General features: G+C 43.2%; 1 protein-coding gene and 1 long non-coding RNA gene across 39 annotated transcripts in view; one reads left to right on the top strand and one right to left on the bottom strand.

Moving 5' to 3' along the window:
• Window positions 1-17062, bottom strand: part of LOC148338887 (receptor-type tyrosine-protein phosphatase delta-like) — a 269563-nt gene that overhangs the window by 23730 nt on the left and 228771 nt on the right. For 8 of the 37 annotated variants that reach the window (XM_088293384.1, XM_088293387.1, XM_088293383.1 and 5 more), the window contains 15 exons: window positions 16558-16575; window positions 14018-14128; window positions 12171-12182; window positions 10422-10691; window positions 8691-9272; window positions 8264-8409; window positions 8025-8169; window positions 6616-6921; window positions 5776-5969; window positions 5573-5599; window positions 4407-4524; window positions 3168-3755; window positions 2756-2856; window positions 1616-1872; window positions 409-502 (listed from right to left, as the gene is read on the bottom strand). In XM_088293384.1, the coding sequence (XP_088149510.1) occupies window positions 409-502; window positions 1616-1872; window positions 2756-2856; window positions 3168-3755; window positions 4407-4524; window positions 5573-5599; window positions 5776-5969; window positions 6616-6921; window positions 8025-8169; window positions 8264-8409; window positions 8691-9272; window positions 10422-10691; window positions 12171-12182; window positions 14018-14128; window positions 16558-16575 (2969 nt within the window). The remainder of the gene's footprint in view (window positions 1-408; window positions 503-1615; window positions 1873-2755; window positions 2857-3167; window positions 3756-4406; window positions 4525-5572; window positions 5600-5775; window positions 5970-6615; window positions 6922-8024; window positions 8170-8263; window positions 8410-8690; window positions 9273-10421; window positions 10692-12170; window positions 12183-14017; window positions 14129-16557; window positions 16576-17062) is intronic. The other 29 variants (XM_088293386.1, XM_088293402.1, XM_088293405.1 and 26 more) reach the window with 15 other exon arrangements.
• LOC148338889 (uncharacterized) overlaps window positions 1-17062 on the top strand; it is a 40881-nt gene that overhangs the window by 13795 nt on the left and 10024 nt on the right. The gene's annotated exons all lie outside the window — the stretch shown is intronic.

Genomic DNA, 17062 nt, shown 5'->3' with positions numbered 1-17062 from the left:
GACAGCGCGGCGACTTTTTTGGGCAATCGGTCAAGGCTCCAGACACGGGGCCCTGAGGCTCGAGCTGTAAAAAGCCAATGCCAGATGGAACGGGAGCGCGTGCTCGCTTTCAGCTTTCCCGCCGCGTGATATATCCGCGCGCTGCGGTGAAAATACGAGGCACGGCTTCGGAATCTTGTCGCAAAGCTCTTGAAATGACTAAACGGGCTAAATATAAAAGTCAGCGAGTGTGTTACGCGTCCGTAGCCTCGCCTCGGGATGGGGGCTCGCTTCCGGCTCTTCAGGTAATTGCGGCCGCAAAAGAGGACGAGGAGAATTGGCTTTTGCAGTGCACTCGAACCGCTACTTCATGTCCTCGTTTGCATGCAAACGCTCTTGAAGGGAAGCGCGTCCCTAAAAGTCGCCTACCTCCTCTAAATTCATCTCATCAGGATTTTCCCAAGGTTTGACGAACTTGCCGCCACGTTGCTTCTTCAGGGGCACCACCACGATGTAATACGCCCTGGAAAGGACAAAACGTCTCCGTCAGATCAGATTGGAATAGAAAATGGGAAATGTCTTGAGCAAGCAAAATTTGAGATACGAGTGTGCTTCACAAGGTTATAATAATTAGCTGAAACTAACAAAATAATTTTAAAAATGTTTTTATTGATAAAATAAAATGTAGAAATGCTTTTAAAAAATTTTAAAAAGCTAAAATGACATTTTATGTTAATAAGACTAATGATAATTACAGCAGAAATTTCTTTGTCATTTTAAATGTGTTTTTCAGGTCAACAACACACACACGCACACACACACACATCCCGATGGTATGCAGGAAGGTCAAACAGTCGTTTGGGAATTTTAGTTTAATTTGTTCCGCAAAACATTTTTAATCTTGCGCGCGAAAAACGCTTCATATATTAAAAAAACAAAAAAAACAAACTAATACTAAAACCAATGTCATCTATCCTACAACAAAGCATTTCCGAAGAAATAAAAACTAATAAAAAGAAACCTGAGCTAAAATCGAATTAAAATTAACAAATAAAAAAATAAATAAATAAAAATAATAAAATAAAATAAAAATAAAAACAATGACATCCAAAACTATTATAACCTTGGCGCTTCAAACGCCCACCACTAGATGGCAGCAGCATAGTTCGCAACATCCAGCCACAATCAAGTCACATTGGTTTCCTTGCAGTGGGAGGACAATATCGGTTGGTGGCACAAAAGCAGCATTAATGCCAAAAGTTTGGCACACCCATCTTTGGGCAGTTTTGTCCAATTCTTTTTTTCAGCACTTTTAAACGCACCATGGGGTGTGTTTTTTAGGATGCAGTCGCCGCAAATGCTTTCTGCATGCTTTGGACATTTCCTTCCAAGAAACTAGTTTGAAAACAGATCAACATATCAAGCACTGTTAAGGGACCGAGTGGGCCGATTGCATCGAGCGTCATCATAAGAAGCCAACATGGGTTTGAAGTGGCAGTCGACAACGGGATGCGCCGCCACGGTGGCCTTCTGTCAACATTCCTGCCTTTGAATGGCAATAAGAGACTTGGCGGGGCTCAGATGCTCGTAACGACTCGACTGATGTCGCTCTGAAACACACAAATCGTGTACTCACCGCACTTTTTCTGACGTCTGCACCGACGGGAGCTCCACCGTCACCATGCCGTCCGAGTTGGTCTTGCCGATCAGGTACGGCTTGGTGCGCAGGATGTCCGGCGCCGTCATGGTGGCCACGCGGTGCTGCAAACCGCCGGCGCTGTTGCCGCGGTTGGTCAACAGGAAGGAGTATTGTGTCTCCGGCTGAAGTCCCGTGATCAGCTTCTGTGTCAGCTTGCCGTCCACCTCCACGCTTTGCCCGTCGTCGTAAAGGATCTGGATGCGAGGAAGGAAACCGTTCATGTAGAGTCTTATCTTACTCCCTATTTTAAAACACTGACGCCGCCGACGGGTTCATACAAGTCCATAACTTTTACGGATCGCCAACAAGGAGGTGCGGAGGGTGCTCGGACTGTTTTTACTCCTCTTGCTAACTTAGCCTAAGGCGGTCAAGACATTAAGCATCTTGACATGCGTCAAAAGTCCGAAGTCACGCAAAGAAGCCGGTCACTTTTCAAAATAAAATGTGTTGTTGTGGTTGGAACACTTGTGTTTTGCTGAGTTATGTTTTTTCCGTGTTTTCTGAATGTATCACGCGACTCGCAGACAGGAGGTGTGTGCGAAGGAGAGATGGGAGTGGTTAGAGAGGGAGAGAGGAAGTTCCGTGAGACCCTTGACTAAAAACGCTTGTAGCTGTGTTGTAATAATATAAGGAAGAGAACGTCGCATCTTTGGAAGAGAATAATAAAATGAACCGGAAGTCTAACAAGATTTTGCGGCCCGGGCCAAAGTGGCCTTCGGACCGGTATCCGGCCGCAGCCCTATGGTTGGGGACCCTTGCTTCAAGCGATACATTTATACAAGCAATGGTAAAGAAAGAAAATGCTTTTTCGATTAATTTCATACGAGCACCAGAATTTTGTCCCAACTTCCAGAGCAGCCTACGAACGGAGTCAACCGATTTTTCCTTTTTGCGGGATGGAAGAACATAACTTCTCTGAAAAGCACACCCTTTAATTTCTTCCTAAGTATTGGTGTGTCGGTACAGTCGACTTGTTCATTGAACCAACCCAGAAGAAAAACCATCCACGACCGCGGAACTGTCCTCTTGGGTCAAAGGTGCTTCACATCCCTGGGTTTACCGGAGTCGATAACTCACCGTGAAAGGCTGAGCAGCGTTGTAGGTGTCGGGGATCTCCCACGTCAGCAGCACGGACGTCTTCATGGCAGCTCTCACGTGGAAATTTTTTGCAAACACTGCTAAAAGAAAGGGGGGAGCATCTGATTTAGACACGGGACAACCCCTTGCTGCTTTCTGCCAAGCTAGGACTTACCTCCAGAACACCCCAAAAGCAGACAAGTGTACCCTGAACTCTGTCCTCTTACCTTAACACCAACGTTTTACATGGAATGACTGACACAAACACATGGGAGGTCATAAATAGCTCAAAGGGTATGACGACTATATCCTTATACCTTCTCGTGGTTACGCCCTGCCCTTTTTTGGCGCTTGTTAGCTGCATATGCGACATAGCAAGCAAGAGCTAAGATGGCTGAGGGACTGGTCATACCTTGATCCAAAGGCTGCGTTCTGATTTGGACACTTGGGCTATAGGGACCAGAACCCTTGCTGGTGAAGGCACACATTTTAATATCGTAAGTAGTATCTGCCTTAAGGCCGTCCAAGACCACCGTGGATTCCGGGGCGGTGATAAAGAGTTCCGAGGGACTTCGCGGGCTGTTGATGTCCTTGTACTGCAGCGCGTACTTGACGATGTGGCCATTTCGCTCGGCCAGCGACACTTCTTGCCAGCTGACCTGAATGGTGGAGGTGGTGGCGGCATCGGCCGTGATCCACTGGGGGTACCCGCTTGGCACGTCCTCATTAGTGGTCACCTCCTTGACCGTCTCTTCGCCAAAGCCCACCTTATTGCGCGCTGAAAGCCGGAATGTGTACGAGGCGCCCTTATGGATCTCTCTGGTGGTGTAGTGGTTATCCCGCTCGGGGAACTCGATGACCGTCAACGGTTCCAGGTCTTTGCGCCCGAAGCGGAGGCGGTAACCTTGCAGAGGCCCGTGGGTGACGGCTGGGGGGTGCCATTGGAGGAGAGCGGTGCCCATGTTGGTGGTACTGACCATGAGTCGAGGTTTATCAGGAACTATGGCGATATCAGTAGAGACAGGATTGTTCTTACTAATCACAGCTCATCCTGATTGGTAAAGACTTATCGTATTTTCCGGACTATAAGCCGCTACTTTTTCCTGGATTTTGAACCGTGCGGCTAATGCAACGGTGCTGCTTTTCTGTGGATTTTTCTTTCGCCACTAGGGGCGCTCTATAGTTCAGAAAATACGCTAAATAAATCTCAATTTTTTTTTCTTCTCTTGGGTCTGTTCTGTTTTAATATGCAAAGTTATTACCGTGTTAAATAGAATTGTTTTAACAATCTGTTTATTAGAAATCCCTTTATTGTCATTGTACTCAAGTGTGCAACGAGATTAGAGGTTAGAGGTAGAGATTATGTACCTTTAGGTGCATTCACAGGACAAAATCGTTCTGTACATGCAGTCAACAACTCATTTTTTTCAACATAGAAAACTGCGGCTTATATATAATTATTTTATTTTTATTATTTTTTTCAAAAAAGAGTTGCGGCTTATATACAGGTGCACCTTATAGTCCGGAAAATACGGCACTAACCACGTACCGAGACACAACACAGAAATCAATACTACAGGTCAATCAATCTTGAGGTAGATTACGGTACAGGATTTGTACTTTGTACCGAATTGTACATAATGAAACGTACCTGCGCCCGTGGTCGTAACCAGTTTGGGTTTGCTGCGTGCGCCGTCGCCCTTTGTGGTGTAGGCCGCCACGGTAACAGAATATGTGGTCTCGGCCTGCAGCTCCAAGATGACCATTTCCTGTTGAGAGGTAGGACTTCAATGACGTGCAGACGAGGCGATATTATTTAATAACACGGACACGGAACGGGCACATTCTCGCATTTGGAGGCATGCTTCAAGGATGGGGATGGCTGGGTCTTAATTAGAGCTGAACGATTTCCGGAAAAAAATTGTATTGTGATTTTTCTGATTGATATTGCGATTTCGATTTAATTTGCAATTTTCTTCGCAATGTAAAGCGACATTTACAAACATGACAGAAAATGCCATTATATCAAAAACAAAAAAAGGTTTACTGTAATAATGCAAGGACACTAAAGAGGATTTGTTAGGGGGGGCTGTTATTTCTGAAGTTTTTAAAAACTACTTGCCGTCAAGTATAATTTTGTATTTGTCATTGTGTATATAAAAATATATTTTTTTAACTGCTAATAATTCGTAAAAATGTACATGTCAGATTATACGTCAATACGTGTTCCGATCGGAGAGCTTCTGCTAAATTGCTAACGTAGCCGTCGTCTTATTTTATGTCTCGATACATCTTGATTGAAATACAACATTTGTGTTCATAGCCGCTGGCTCTCCCGCCCTTACGCGGTTCTAGCCAGACTTCTGTCAAAAGTCAAGCGTACACCTACGCACTTATTTTGCGTCTTTCCCGATTCTGTATTTCACTTTAGCGATTAGCACGCTTGGCGACTCCTCGTTCGCCTCCTTGGTTAAAACGCTACTCATCGTACAAATAAAGTCCGTGCTGCTACGGCGCAAGCTAGCTGAGCACCGAGCATTGAAACAGCCGTGAAAAAAAAACATTTAAATCAGTACAGCGCTGGTTAGTGTGACCTCCTTTGTGAGCGTAGGGCACAAGCTTTGACCACCTCGAAATCGCGTCGTCTGAGTTCGCGATTTCGTTCCCTAACGATAAATCGTTCAGCCCTAATCTGAATATACTGAATATTGACAGGCCGACTATCGATAAACTGCACAGAATTCACATGCCATTCATGCTTAGGACGACAGGGTTGGGGATTGGTAGGCAAGACTCAAATTTGTTGGGACTACTCACATGATCAGTTGAATCATCATATTCCCACTGATTAGGTTTAGGGAAAGAGACAACACATGAAGCCAAGAATCATTAATCACTGTCGCTCACTCAGCTAAGTCATATCATTTATAACTGCTGTTTTTTTTTTTTTCCCGTTCGTCGGTGAAGGAACAGAAGATAAAGCAAAGAGCATTTGGTTTGGTGCAGGAGGGCGTGCGTACCTGGGCATCATCAATCAGGATATCCTTGATGACGGGCTGTCCTGTGGGCTCCCCATTAAGCACCCTGACATAGTGCACCTGGTACCCCCGGATCTGCCCGTTTTGCTTGGTGGGCATCGGTGAGCGCCAGATGACTTTAATTGACGACGAGTTGACAGCTTCCACCTCGACTTTACGAGGTGGCCCGCTAGGAACTGGGGGGGGGGGACACCATGGGATAGAATGGGAGGGGGGGAAAAAAGGTCAACATGACAGTCAACCCCTTCGCTCGCGGTTTAGAATCTTCTTCTGTCGTGCAAAATAGTGACCACCGCACCCCACCCCCCCTTCCAAAAAATTTTAAAATCACAAAATTGCAGCGACAATATTTCAACAATGGTAAGAAGGGGGGAAAAATAACAGCAAAAATAGGTCTGGCAAACTTTGACCTAATCTTGAAACATTAAAAATGGGTAGAGTGGGAAAAACATGTGGAGCCAAAAGTGTGGCTTCAAGCGGATCAAAGCTTGAAGCACAGCAAGAATTTTTGGCTATGAAGCAAGCAAAAATATATGAGAATAAAAATGATTCTACCACATCACAGTTGAAAAACATTAAAAAAAAAGTTTTAAGAAAAAAAAAAAAAGAATTGAAAAAAAATCCCACTGTCCAAGGTTAAAAAAAAAAAGACAGGTGGGACTGGAAGTCAGAGGTTGTACCATATGTTGAAATTGAGCCGAAAAATGTCGGGGAAAAAAAAAAAAAGTCCATCAAAAGTCCAAAGAGTCTTGTTAGAAGCAGGCGGAAGGGATTGTTAGTAACCGTTGTCATGGCGACGCTTTGGAATTGGCAAACACATACCGTCCTCCTCCGTGCGGACCACTTGCGGCGTACTTTGCGGTCCGGCTCCGGCGTCCGTATGAGCGGTGACAGTCACGTGGTACTCTGTCCATTTTTCCAAGTGTTCCAAAAGGTACCGCGAACTCTCCGGGGGGATGTCGGAGATCCGCCGCTCGGACGTGTCCTCCCCTTCCGCGGCGGCATACTGGATGCTGTATCGCGTTATGATCCCGTTCTGCGATTCCATCGGGGGCGCCTGCCAACTTACCAGGATGCTCGTGGAAGTGGGGCTCGAGCACCTGACTTCCGTGGGTGGGCCGGAGGGATCTGCTTGGTTTCGATTTGAACCCGGTTGTCGTTTGGCGAGGCCATTGTTTGTTTTCAAGTTTCGATTGGGGTGGTGATTGTCGAAATATCCAATGGAGGGGGGAAAAATAAAGGAAAAATGAGGACAAAGCACAATGAAAAATGGAAATGAACGAAAAAAAGTGTAACACAAAACCGATGATGAATGGAGGGTGTTGGTTGGAAAGAGGACAGCCGTGCCTTTGCGTAAGCTACCGACAGAACACACACACACGTCACCGAAACCCTTAACTGTTTTTCAAATCATCTCTGAACTTCTTGGTCAATGCAAATTTGGCAAGCAGTTACCATCAATCCAAAAACATAAAGGTTGATGCGTTCAATGGGTTTGTAAAAGAGAAAACTGCATTCGTCACCAACCTTTCCGAAGCCTGTTGGTTTGTGGTAAAAGCCTGATTGTATGACAGAGAAGCTTCCCAAGGAGACATGACTTTGTTTAGTAGATTCTCAAACATTTGGCATGCATCCGAGCACACAATCGAGCCGCGTGTTAAATTGTTTCATACCTACCTGATAGCTGCTACCTTGTCTTTTACAGAACTCACATTTACGTCAGACACCCCCCCCCCCCCCAAATAAAATAAAATAAAAGGACACACAGCTATCGACAACTTGATCTTTCTGGTTTTTTTTGTTATATTATTTTAAAGGAGGCATCTTAACACACTTCCCAACTGGCTAGGTCTGCTCGATTATGACAAAAAAAAAATTAGAATCACGATTATTTTACAAAGAACTTAAAATAATGAAATTATTATTCAAACGATGTTTTTTCAAAACCCAAAAAATTATATAAATTGAAATAATATAATATAAAAACAACATGTTTTATATCTAGAATATATACTGCGTATAATAATTTTTTTTATGATTATGCCAATTTTGTAATCATTTTGTGTAATCGAATCTGAATCGAATCAAATTAATGAATTGAAATTCGATTAATTGCAAAGCCCTATTTGGGACAACTCTGAACCGTTGTTCAACGACCGCTATATCAGAAGCTGCGGCGTAAACTTTTCATTTGTTCGATTTGAACCCCGCCGATATAGAAGAAGACCTACGTGTTTGTGGGGTCTCAGCGGAGATCTCGCTCGTGTACGCGCCGACGCCGTGCTTGCTACGGGCCGCCAGGCGGAAGGCGTACGTGGTGAAGGGCTTCAAGTCCTTCATGAGGTACGTCGAGGTGGGCTCGAAGCTAATTCGCCTCTGAAAAAAAAAAGAGAGCGAGAGAGAACGACTCGTCAAAAGTGACGAGGAGTCAAGATGTCAAGTTGGAGTGTCCGCTAACGTCAAGCGTTACCTCATCTTTATCGTCCCTCTTTTTGTACAAGAGCTCGTATCCCGTGATTTGATTTTCCTGTCCTGTCTGGACGGGCGCAACCCAGGACAACAAAATGCTGGTTTCCGACTTGGCCTCGCCTTTGAAGTCCGTTGGTTGGGAAGGCACTAGGCATGAAAATGAAGAGACGTTGACATGTTGAGCCACAGCGTATTTTAAGAGAACCGAAAAGCTAATTAAGTCGGAAAGACAACATGTTTTTTTCCACTGCGAGTCGACGACAAGTTATTTGCATTTCTTGTTCTTGGAGTTCTCCGGATTAGCGTTTGTTGACAGCCCCCGAGACGCTCGCATCCCCTTAACAAGCGCAACCGACTTCCGTAAAGCGCCTGTGACTAAAATGTTTGTCCTGAAATAGTTTCCGTCGAGGAAACGAAAGCCAGCTCACCTCCCGTCTTTGCAATGATCTGAAGATCTGGAGAGAGCGGCCCATCGCCGACCGACGTGTAGGCCAGGACTTTGATGTAGTACGTTTTATTCGGGATGAGGCCTTGGATGGTGACAAAGTTGGCGCCCCGGACGATTTGCTTCTCCCACAGGTTGACGTGCTGGCCGGAATCCAGAGTGTAGTACACCCGGTAGCCCATAATCTGCCCGTTGGCTTCCTCCGGCTCCTCCCAGTTGATGACAGCGGTGGTGGCGCTCAGCATTTGTCCGCGAACGCGGCGCGGCGCCGTGCTGGGCGCCTGCTCGGCCGTCTTGGCCTCCACACTCTCGCTCGGCGGGCCCCGGCCGATGTTGTTGACGGCCACCACGCGGAACTCGTAGTCCGAGTAGGGGCTGAGGCCGCCCACGCTGTAGCGCGTGGTCGCCACGCCGTCGATCTCCTTGTACAGGTCCTCAGAGTACTTGGACTTGTGCTGGACGATGTAGTACGACACCGGTTCGGGATTGCCGGAATCCCACGTCAGGGTGATGCTCGTGGCGGTGCGCTCAGTGACCATCGGGACGCCGGGATTGCGGGGCAATGCTGCAGAAATGCAAAGTTTATCATTCGCAGCGAAGCATCAGCTCAATGTCAGATTTTTTTATTTTAGATTTATTTGATTATTTTTGTCTTTAGTATCGGTGGCTGGTATTTATATTTTGGAAAAAATGGCGTCTGATAACGATATCTTGGATTGGTAATTGCCTATTCCGAGGATGAGGTATTGAGTTTTGTAAGTTGGTCCTTCCCAAAACATAGCCGGAAATTTTATTTTCTCCTCAATGGTCGGGAAATTCCTCGAGCACGAATCAAAACTAGCGTATTTTCCGGACCGTCAGGCCGCTACTTTTTTCCTCGATTTTGAACCATGCGGCTAATCCAACGGTGCAGCTTTTCTTGGATTTTTCTTTCACCACTAGGGGCGCTCTATAGTTCAGAAAATACGTTAAATAAATTGATTTTTTTTTTTCCAACATAGAAAACTGCGCTTTTTTTTTTTTTTTTTGCAGCTTACAGTCCAGAAAATAATAGCGTTCAATCTACGACGTGTGGATGAAAGGGAATGAAAATTCCACGCAACTCCTTCACTGTACTTTATTTTATCTACATGGAGCTGATGCTATAAACTCCAAATGTGCGTGATGTAGCGTAGATTTCCCCGACAGACGAGTTGATCAATGTTACAAAACTCGGCAATATATAGCCGGGCTGCGGTTTGTACGGCGCTACATAGTAATAACGTTCCGCCGGCCGGCCCAGTGCAGCTGCTCGTGCATACGAAGCTGCGTATTTGAAAGCACGTTTTTCATCTCCGACACGAAGCTGCTTATCACTTGAATAATTTAGCGGCGGAATTTATGGCTTTAATTCCTCACGCGGCGGAATATAGCGGCAATAGATTGTCTTTATACGCCGTGTGAACGATGCGACAGGGGCCGCCCGCTGTCAGGCTGTTATATTGTGACTAATATCTCTGTTATGTCTCCGGAACAAGAAAAGCTTGTCCCTCGTGTGCATGCGGCGACGCCCGCCCGTCGTATTGTCCTCGCGCTGGCGCCGCACCGACATGATTGCGCTCGGATTAAAAAGCGGCGGGCCTGCAGAGGACATCAAACGCTCAGGCCTGCCTCCTGTGTTGCTTTCCAGCTGCGAGATGACACACAAAGTCCACGGCGATGACGAGAGGCGCACCTTTGACGGTGATCTGCGCCACGGCCTCGATGACGCCCAGCGTCGACATGGCCACGCACGTGTAGTTGGCCGACTGGCGCACGTCGGTCAGCTCCAGGACGTTGCGCCCGATGGGCATGTCGTCCTCGGGCGTCAGGTCCTCGGCCCCCAGCATCCACTTGACGTACGGCATGGGCGAGCCCACCGCCACGCACGTGATATTCACGCTACCGCCCGGCATGATCTCGTTGTCCGTGGGCGGGATGGAGAAGCGCGGCGGGACTCGGCGCACTGCCACGGGACAACAAAAAAAAAATACAAGGAGGACATTGAAAAGAGGCCCGTGGGAGATAACGGTGTGATTGATGAGCGCTTGAGACCACGCCGTGACGCAGTGCCGCATGCAGGCGCACTGTACACGCACAACAGCTTGATGTGATGATCACCATCGAGAATTCACGAACGATAATAGTAACTAAAACACACGAGCATTTTTTTTCATGACACTGATCAACACATTTGCATACATTTTTTAAAAAAATCAGGGATGGTCAAAAAATGTTGAATTTATTTATTTTTTTGCGCTGATTCCGATTCTACCCTCGTGCTGTCTCGAAGCACATCAGGTCGTCATGAAAATAAATCAATAAATGATAACAACACTGCATGTAATATATTTTGTAATATGTTTATGTTGTACAAAAAATACGTTTCGGGACGCATAGATCCATCTCTGTTTAAAATGTTGCTGTTGACCAGTGTCATTGATTTATACTCAAGTAATACATTGATACTTGCATACTGTACAATATCACAGGACAAATATAAAATAAACATGTAATAAATGAGTGTGTTGAAAACTGCTAAATAATAGCACTTGAGCAACATAATGATGAAAAAAACATATTTAAATAATTCCAATAATTAAATATACTTGGGTATATAAGCATATTTAGATGAGTGGGTTATGAGGTCATTTTAGAATATTAACAATAAAATGATGTCAATGGTATAATATTAATACTTGAGTAAATCAATAAATCTGAATTTAATTTATGGAATGAAACTTTTACACTTGGAATGAAACTCATCAAAAAATATAACATCAAAAAAAATAAAACAGGCTACACTGTGGACAGAAATTTTGGTCACACAAAAACATAAGAAAAAAAGAATTATATATATATATATATATATATATACTGGACACTAACTTAAATAAACAGTGTTGCTGCTCATCCTGTGCAAATACCGCCGCTGCCTTTCATCTTTGGCCATTTCTTCCTGAAGTCAATCGCGAGCTGAGCAGCTCTGTCTGCTCGTTCATTATTAAATACTCCAAATTTAATTAATATTAAATTGGACAGCTTGCACGTGCTTCCCCACAGACATAATATTATCCCGCTCATTTGAATATCATTACATTTGTGAGGGCTCATCATAATAAGCCGCTATTCTTTCAGGGAGCCTCCCTCCAATCTCTTGAGGGCAAGGTTGCTTTTCCAGCTTAACACTTGCATTTAGTGCCAATTACAATCAAGTACATCATTCGGGAAGCTTGCGTTTATTCGGCTCAAGACGCATTTTCCTGGATTTTTAAGGCCAAGCAGGAACACTGACAACATGCAAATGAGATGCAAATGTTGGTCCTGTGTGAACCAATAATGACCGCCGGTTGACAATCGAAACAATAATAACAATATCACTTGAGCATTTCTCTGAATGAACAGTGAGCGTTGCTGTATTTGGAGAACAAGAAAACACACCAACCTTCTCGCAGCTCTGAAGGGGAGATGGAGGATTTTTTTGGGGAGGTACAAAAAAAAAAATGAACACAAAGAATAAAGGAGAAAAACAAGGGGGAGAGTAAAAAGGCATCCAGATTAAACAACTCAAAGGATTTTGCCCTCTAGACTTTGCTTAAAAAGCTCAAACGAGTGACAGAAGATACTTGCTTAGATACTAAACAGCATAGATTCAAGTCAGAACAACACAGCGAAGAAGAAAAAGTATTGAGACAATCCTTTAAATCAATATGTCGTGCAATTAAAATTCCTCATCTTGTGCTTATAGAAAATAATGAAACGAATGGCAGTAGAGAGAGAGAAATACACACACACACACACACACACACACACATTGATCATTCATATTGCGCCCCTCACTCATCTGAGCGTTCTTGTGGACCAACTCTTGTCAAGCACTTAAAGCATGTCACGTCGTCACGTCGTCACGTCTGCGAACGGCTAATCTCGCTCATAATGGCCGCATTAACCGAAGAAAGGTGGCTAATTGTAGGCCGTTGAGTTGTTCATTTTTAACCAAACACTTTCCACAACCTCTGGATTTCGGAGAAAACTCACGACTTAGAGTTTAAACAACATCTGTGCGTTTAACTCCTTCACTGTTGTTGATGTTTTTGTCAATTGGAATGCAACATTACTGCTGACTGCAAAGATTTGTCAAGCTAAATGTTTTAATAGGTAGGCATGGCCCAGCTTTTCATGATGACAAGAACAACACGTTGCAAGATGGACACGTTCAGGCATCTGACACGGAGTATGAAGAAGTATTGTCTAACACAGGGGTGGGCAAACGTTTTGATTGGCGGGCCACAATGAGTTCTAAAATTTGACAGACCAGAAGCAGATGGATGGAATGTTTTGGTCACCTCACCTCATCGGAGAAAAAAAAAATACATTTAATTTGAAATGAAAGTGAACAAAAGCATCACAACAAAATACATGTCTTTGAAAAACCGCAGTACTTAGAAAATAAAACATGAACAAGGTTTATTCATTTAATTTTTTTCAAGTTCAGCGGGCCGGATTAAAACATTTAGTGGGCCGCATTTGGCCCACGGGCCGTAGTTTGCCCGCGCCTGGTCTAACAGAATTATTTTTGGTAAAAGAAAGTGTCTCGATTGTGAGGTAATAGTAAAGTTCATGAAGTAAAAAAAAAAAGCCACTGACGTTCAACAAGTCGCTCACGGTGCATTTCGGTAAATACACGATTTTGCCACCAAAAGCACTTTGCTCGTTTTCTTTGAATTATTTTATAGATTTGGATGTCCCAAAATCAAACAAATATGAATGTCAAAGTCAAGTTCTGCCACTTTCTCTTCCCATAAAATGCATTTTTCTTGGCTTTTTTGGTTTTATTGCAAAAGAAGGCGCGTCGGCTCTCATCTGATCAGTCAAAACGCCATAAAAGGGCTGGCAGTCAATGAATCGATTAGAGTCTATTAAAGCCCCCCCGAAAGGCACTTAAGCTTTAGGACAAGCGACGTCTGCGCTCGAGCACTAAACATTCCATAGCGATGCCACTGACGCAGGTCGCTCGCCTTCAGCAAAGAAATGTGAAACACTGGTAAATTCCTTCATGTCCTTTAAATGTTGCTCAACGGGGAGAAAAAGAGAAGACAGACAACAAAAAAATCGGATCAAACAACAAGTAATCATCGCCAACTGGGCCGAGTAACGGAAAGGGCCGGAAAAAAAGTGGAGCAGATTGGGTACTGTAATCGGTTCACGTATTAGTGCAGGTAAAAAAAAAAAATCAATTCAAGAAATACTTACAACTTTATCAACAAACAACTTTAAGAGCGGTTAGCGTACCTCGGACGTAAAGGTTGGCCGGCGCCGAGTAGCGCGTCCCGTCGTTGTTGGTGGCCACGCACTCATACTTTCCCTGGTCCGACTCCTCACTCTGCTCAATCTGCAGGGCTCCTGTTTGGGAATCACAGACAGGGGCACCAGAGGAGAATTAAAGCAGGCCAAAAAAAAAAAAACACACCAAAAAAGCATTCTTTCTCTTTTTTTTATTGATATATTTTATTTTGTAAGTAATTTTAAGAGCGCTTCTAATGACTACATCTGAAGGAATTACTCAGTGTTTCTTGAATCATTTGTTTGATCCACTAAGTTAGCCTACAGCGCAGCGGCTGCAAGTGCTCATCATGCAAGACTTAAGAAGATATACACAGCGGAACCTCCAAAGTCCAACGCCGTCCGTGACGGCATCTCATTAATGGTCAAACATGGCCACCGTTAACATTTTTAGCTGACGTGAAAGGAAAGGAGGATGATCATTCCGACCTCTGACTTATTTATTTAAAAAAAAAAAGTGTGGACTGTATTCTTATTGTTATGGTTCCATTAAATTATTTTTGTTACTCTGCATTTAAAATAAAAAAAATTAGAAAAAAAACTTTTTCAAATTTTTTATTATTATTTTTTTATTTACTGCATTTAAAAACAACCAAAATTGATAAGATGAAGAAAAATTCATGCGGTCAAGCGCTAATTTATTTATTTTTTTACTAATAAATTCCAAAAAAATTGTAATTAATTACGATTAATACATTTTTTGAACTAGTATTTTTTGTGATGCTTTTAACAGATATTTAATCGACTAATATCTTGAAATTAATGTAAAATCTGCAAATATGAAGTATATTTTAATTCAAAGATTGTTTTTGTAGCTTTCTTTGTATTTGAATTTGGCTTTTCAAAGTATGCAAATTATTTCTAAAATAAATCCAACTGAGTTAACTGAGTTCAAATTTTAAAATGACTTTCCAGTATTAATTATTTAATTTTGACAGCCCTAATATATATACATACATTATTATGGGAATAATTCTAATATTTTTTTTCCCCAGAAAATGTTCCGCTCTTCAGGGCATTTGACTTTGGAGGTTGACTACAAAAAAACCTTTGAAGAAATTTACAAAACTACACAAAATTAGAAAAATAATGAGTTTGAAAAGACACTCATCCTAGTGCCAATGCAGAAACGTTTTCGAGAGGGCAAGACCTGGTGTACAACATGTAACTTGACTGGTCAATATGGGGGATGAGTGGTACTGCTTTAGGGAGACATGGATCAAACAAAAGAGGTTTACAGTAGAAGAAAGCAGCAGAACAAGAAAGGACAATTGGAAGAAAGAAATTTTAGGAATGATTTTTTTTTAGCATATTCAATCACAAATCGCATACCATCTGTTTTTGTTTTTTTTATGCAAAAAAAGGCAGCATTGTGCAAAAAACAAAAACAAAAAAAATTTAAACTGCTGCTCACACGTGGAAAAAGAGCAATTGCAGGAGAATGCAAGGCAAATCCAACACATTAACCCTCTGGAACAAAACTGAGTTTTTTTTGTTTGTTTGTTTGTTTTTGACATGCAAATCTTGGCAAGAAATGGATGTCAGCACAACTTACAACCTTGCGACAACCCTTAGCTGAAAAATAAAATACAAGTGTATTAGAGGACAAAATTCAAAATGCGGGCGCCTGAGCCAACAAGAACCAACCACTGCTTTTTTTTTTTTTTTTTTTTTGGAGTTTCAAAAGACACCCATAAAAATCCACAATGGGATCAGCAGTGTGGTGTCACATTGACCAGACAAAAACAAACTGCTGCGGCTCCCCGGGTCAACATGGCCAAAAACTGAGCCAATGCATCCGCTTCCCTCCATCCGACTCTACTGTTTTTCCCAAAGCCTGAAGACAAAAAAATAAAAAAAAAGTCAAAAGCTCCAAAGAGGCAAGAAAAGTCAGAAAAATAGGTGTGAAAGAGGTAAAAAAGCACCGTAGAAACTTTATCAAAAAAGTGGTTGTTTGGGCTTTTTTGTAGAGGTACAGGAGAGGAGAGCAAAGTAGAAGAAATGGGAAAAAAATAGATTTTCTTTTTTTTTTTTGTTTTTTGGGGTGGGGTGGGAGGGGTGGGTGGGGCGTTGACTCCACAGCAAGAACAGCTAAGGGGGGGAAAAATGCTTGGTTGTTTTAGTTGGACAAAAAGAGGGACGCATGATTTGCTATATGGCAAACAAAAATGGAAAAGAGTTTGACAAAAATAATTGTCATTGGATATGCTTTCTTCTTTTTCTTTTTTTTGGGTGTTGTTGTTGGAGCCAGGGCAAGCATATCACAACTGGGCTCGGTGAAAGCGAACAGAACAGGGACATGGATGGAACAGGACAACTCATCAGAAAAGGGGAGAAATGCCATGGCGACTGAGAAACAAGACAAACGCGTGAGAGTGATTGCGTCGAGTGGATGACGGTGACAGCAAGAATGAACTTTGGATTGGTTTTTTTTTTTCATTTTTTTTTTTGTTTTTTTCATTCTGTGAGCGTCAGTTCAGCACGCTTACCTCTTATTGGCGTACCACCTGGGTGGATAATATGAATGCAAATAAGATTAGAAAGAAGAAGCATTAGTACGTGTGTATATAGAGGCTGGAGGGGTCGGGGGAGGGGGGAGTGGGGGGGGGGTTGGAAGAATAAAAAAATTCAACAGTAAATAGAAGATACTAGAGGAAAGAGACAGGAGAGATAAAGAGAGAGAATAAGAACGTTCTGTGCAGGAGTCAGCATTGCGAAATCACAGGAACTTTCACGTGGAGGAGCTTCTGAAGACCGTCTAGTATTGAGGGGGAAGAAAACTTTTGAGGCTCTTGTGTGCGTGTTCAACATGTCTCTTTGTGCCTTTTGGAATTTTGACATTTAAAACTCAAAAGAAAAAAAAAAAAAAAGTGTCAGCTCGGTGAAAGCTGGTGTCGTTACATGTGAGGTGAGCACTGCGTATGTGAGGGAGGTGTCTCAAATTATCGAGTAATCGTTGTAAGCCTAATGTCGTCTGTTAGTAAAATGCATGCC

Source organism: Idiotropiscis lumnitzeri, chromosome 4 (genome assembly GCF_059441095.1).
Source record: "Idiotropiscis lumnitzeri isolate Australia: NSW breed Sydney's pygmy pipehorse chromosome 4, RoL_Ilum_1.0, whole genome shotgun sequence".
Taxonomy (NCBI): Eukaryota; Metazoa; Chordata; class Actinopteri; order Syngnathiformes; family Syngnathidae; genus Idiotropiscis; species Idiotropiscis lumnitzeri.
The sequence above is the reverse complement of the archived record's forward strand: the minus strand, read 5'-3'. Positions and strand labels throughout refer to the sequence as shown.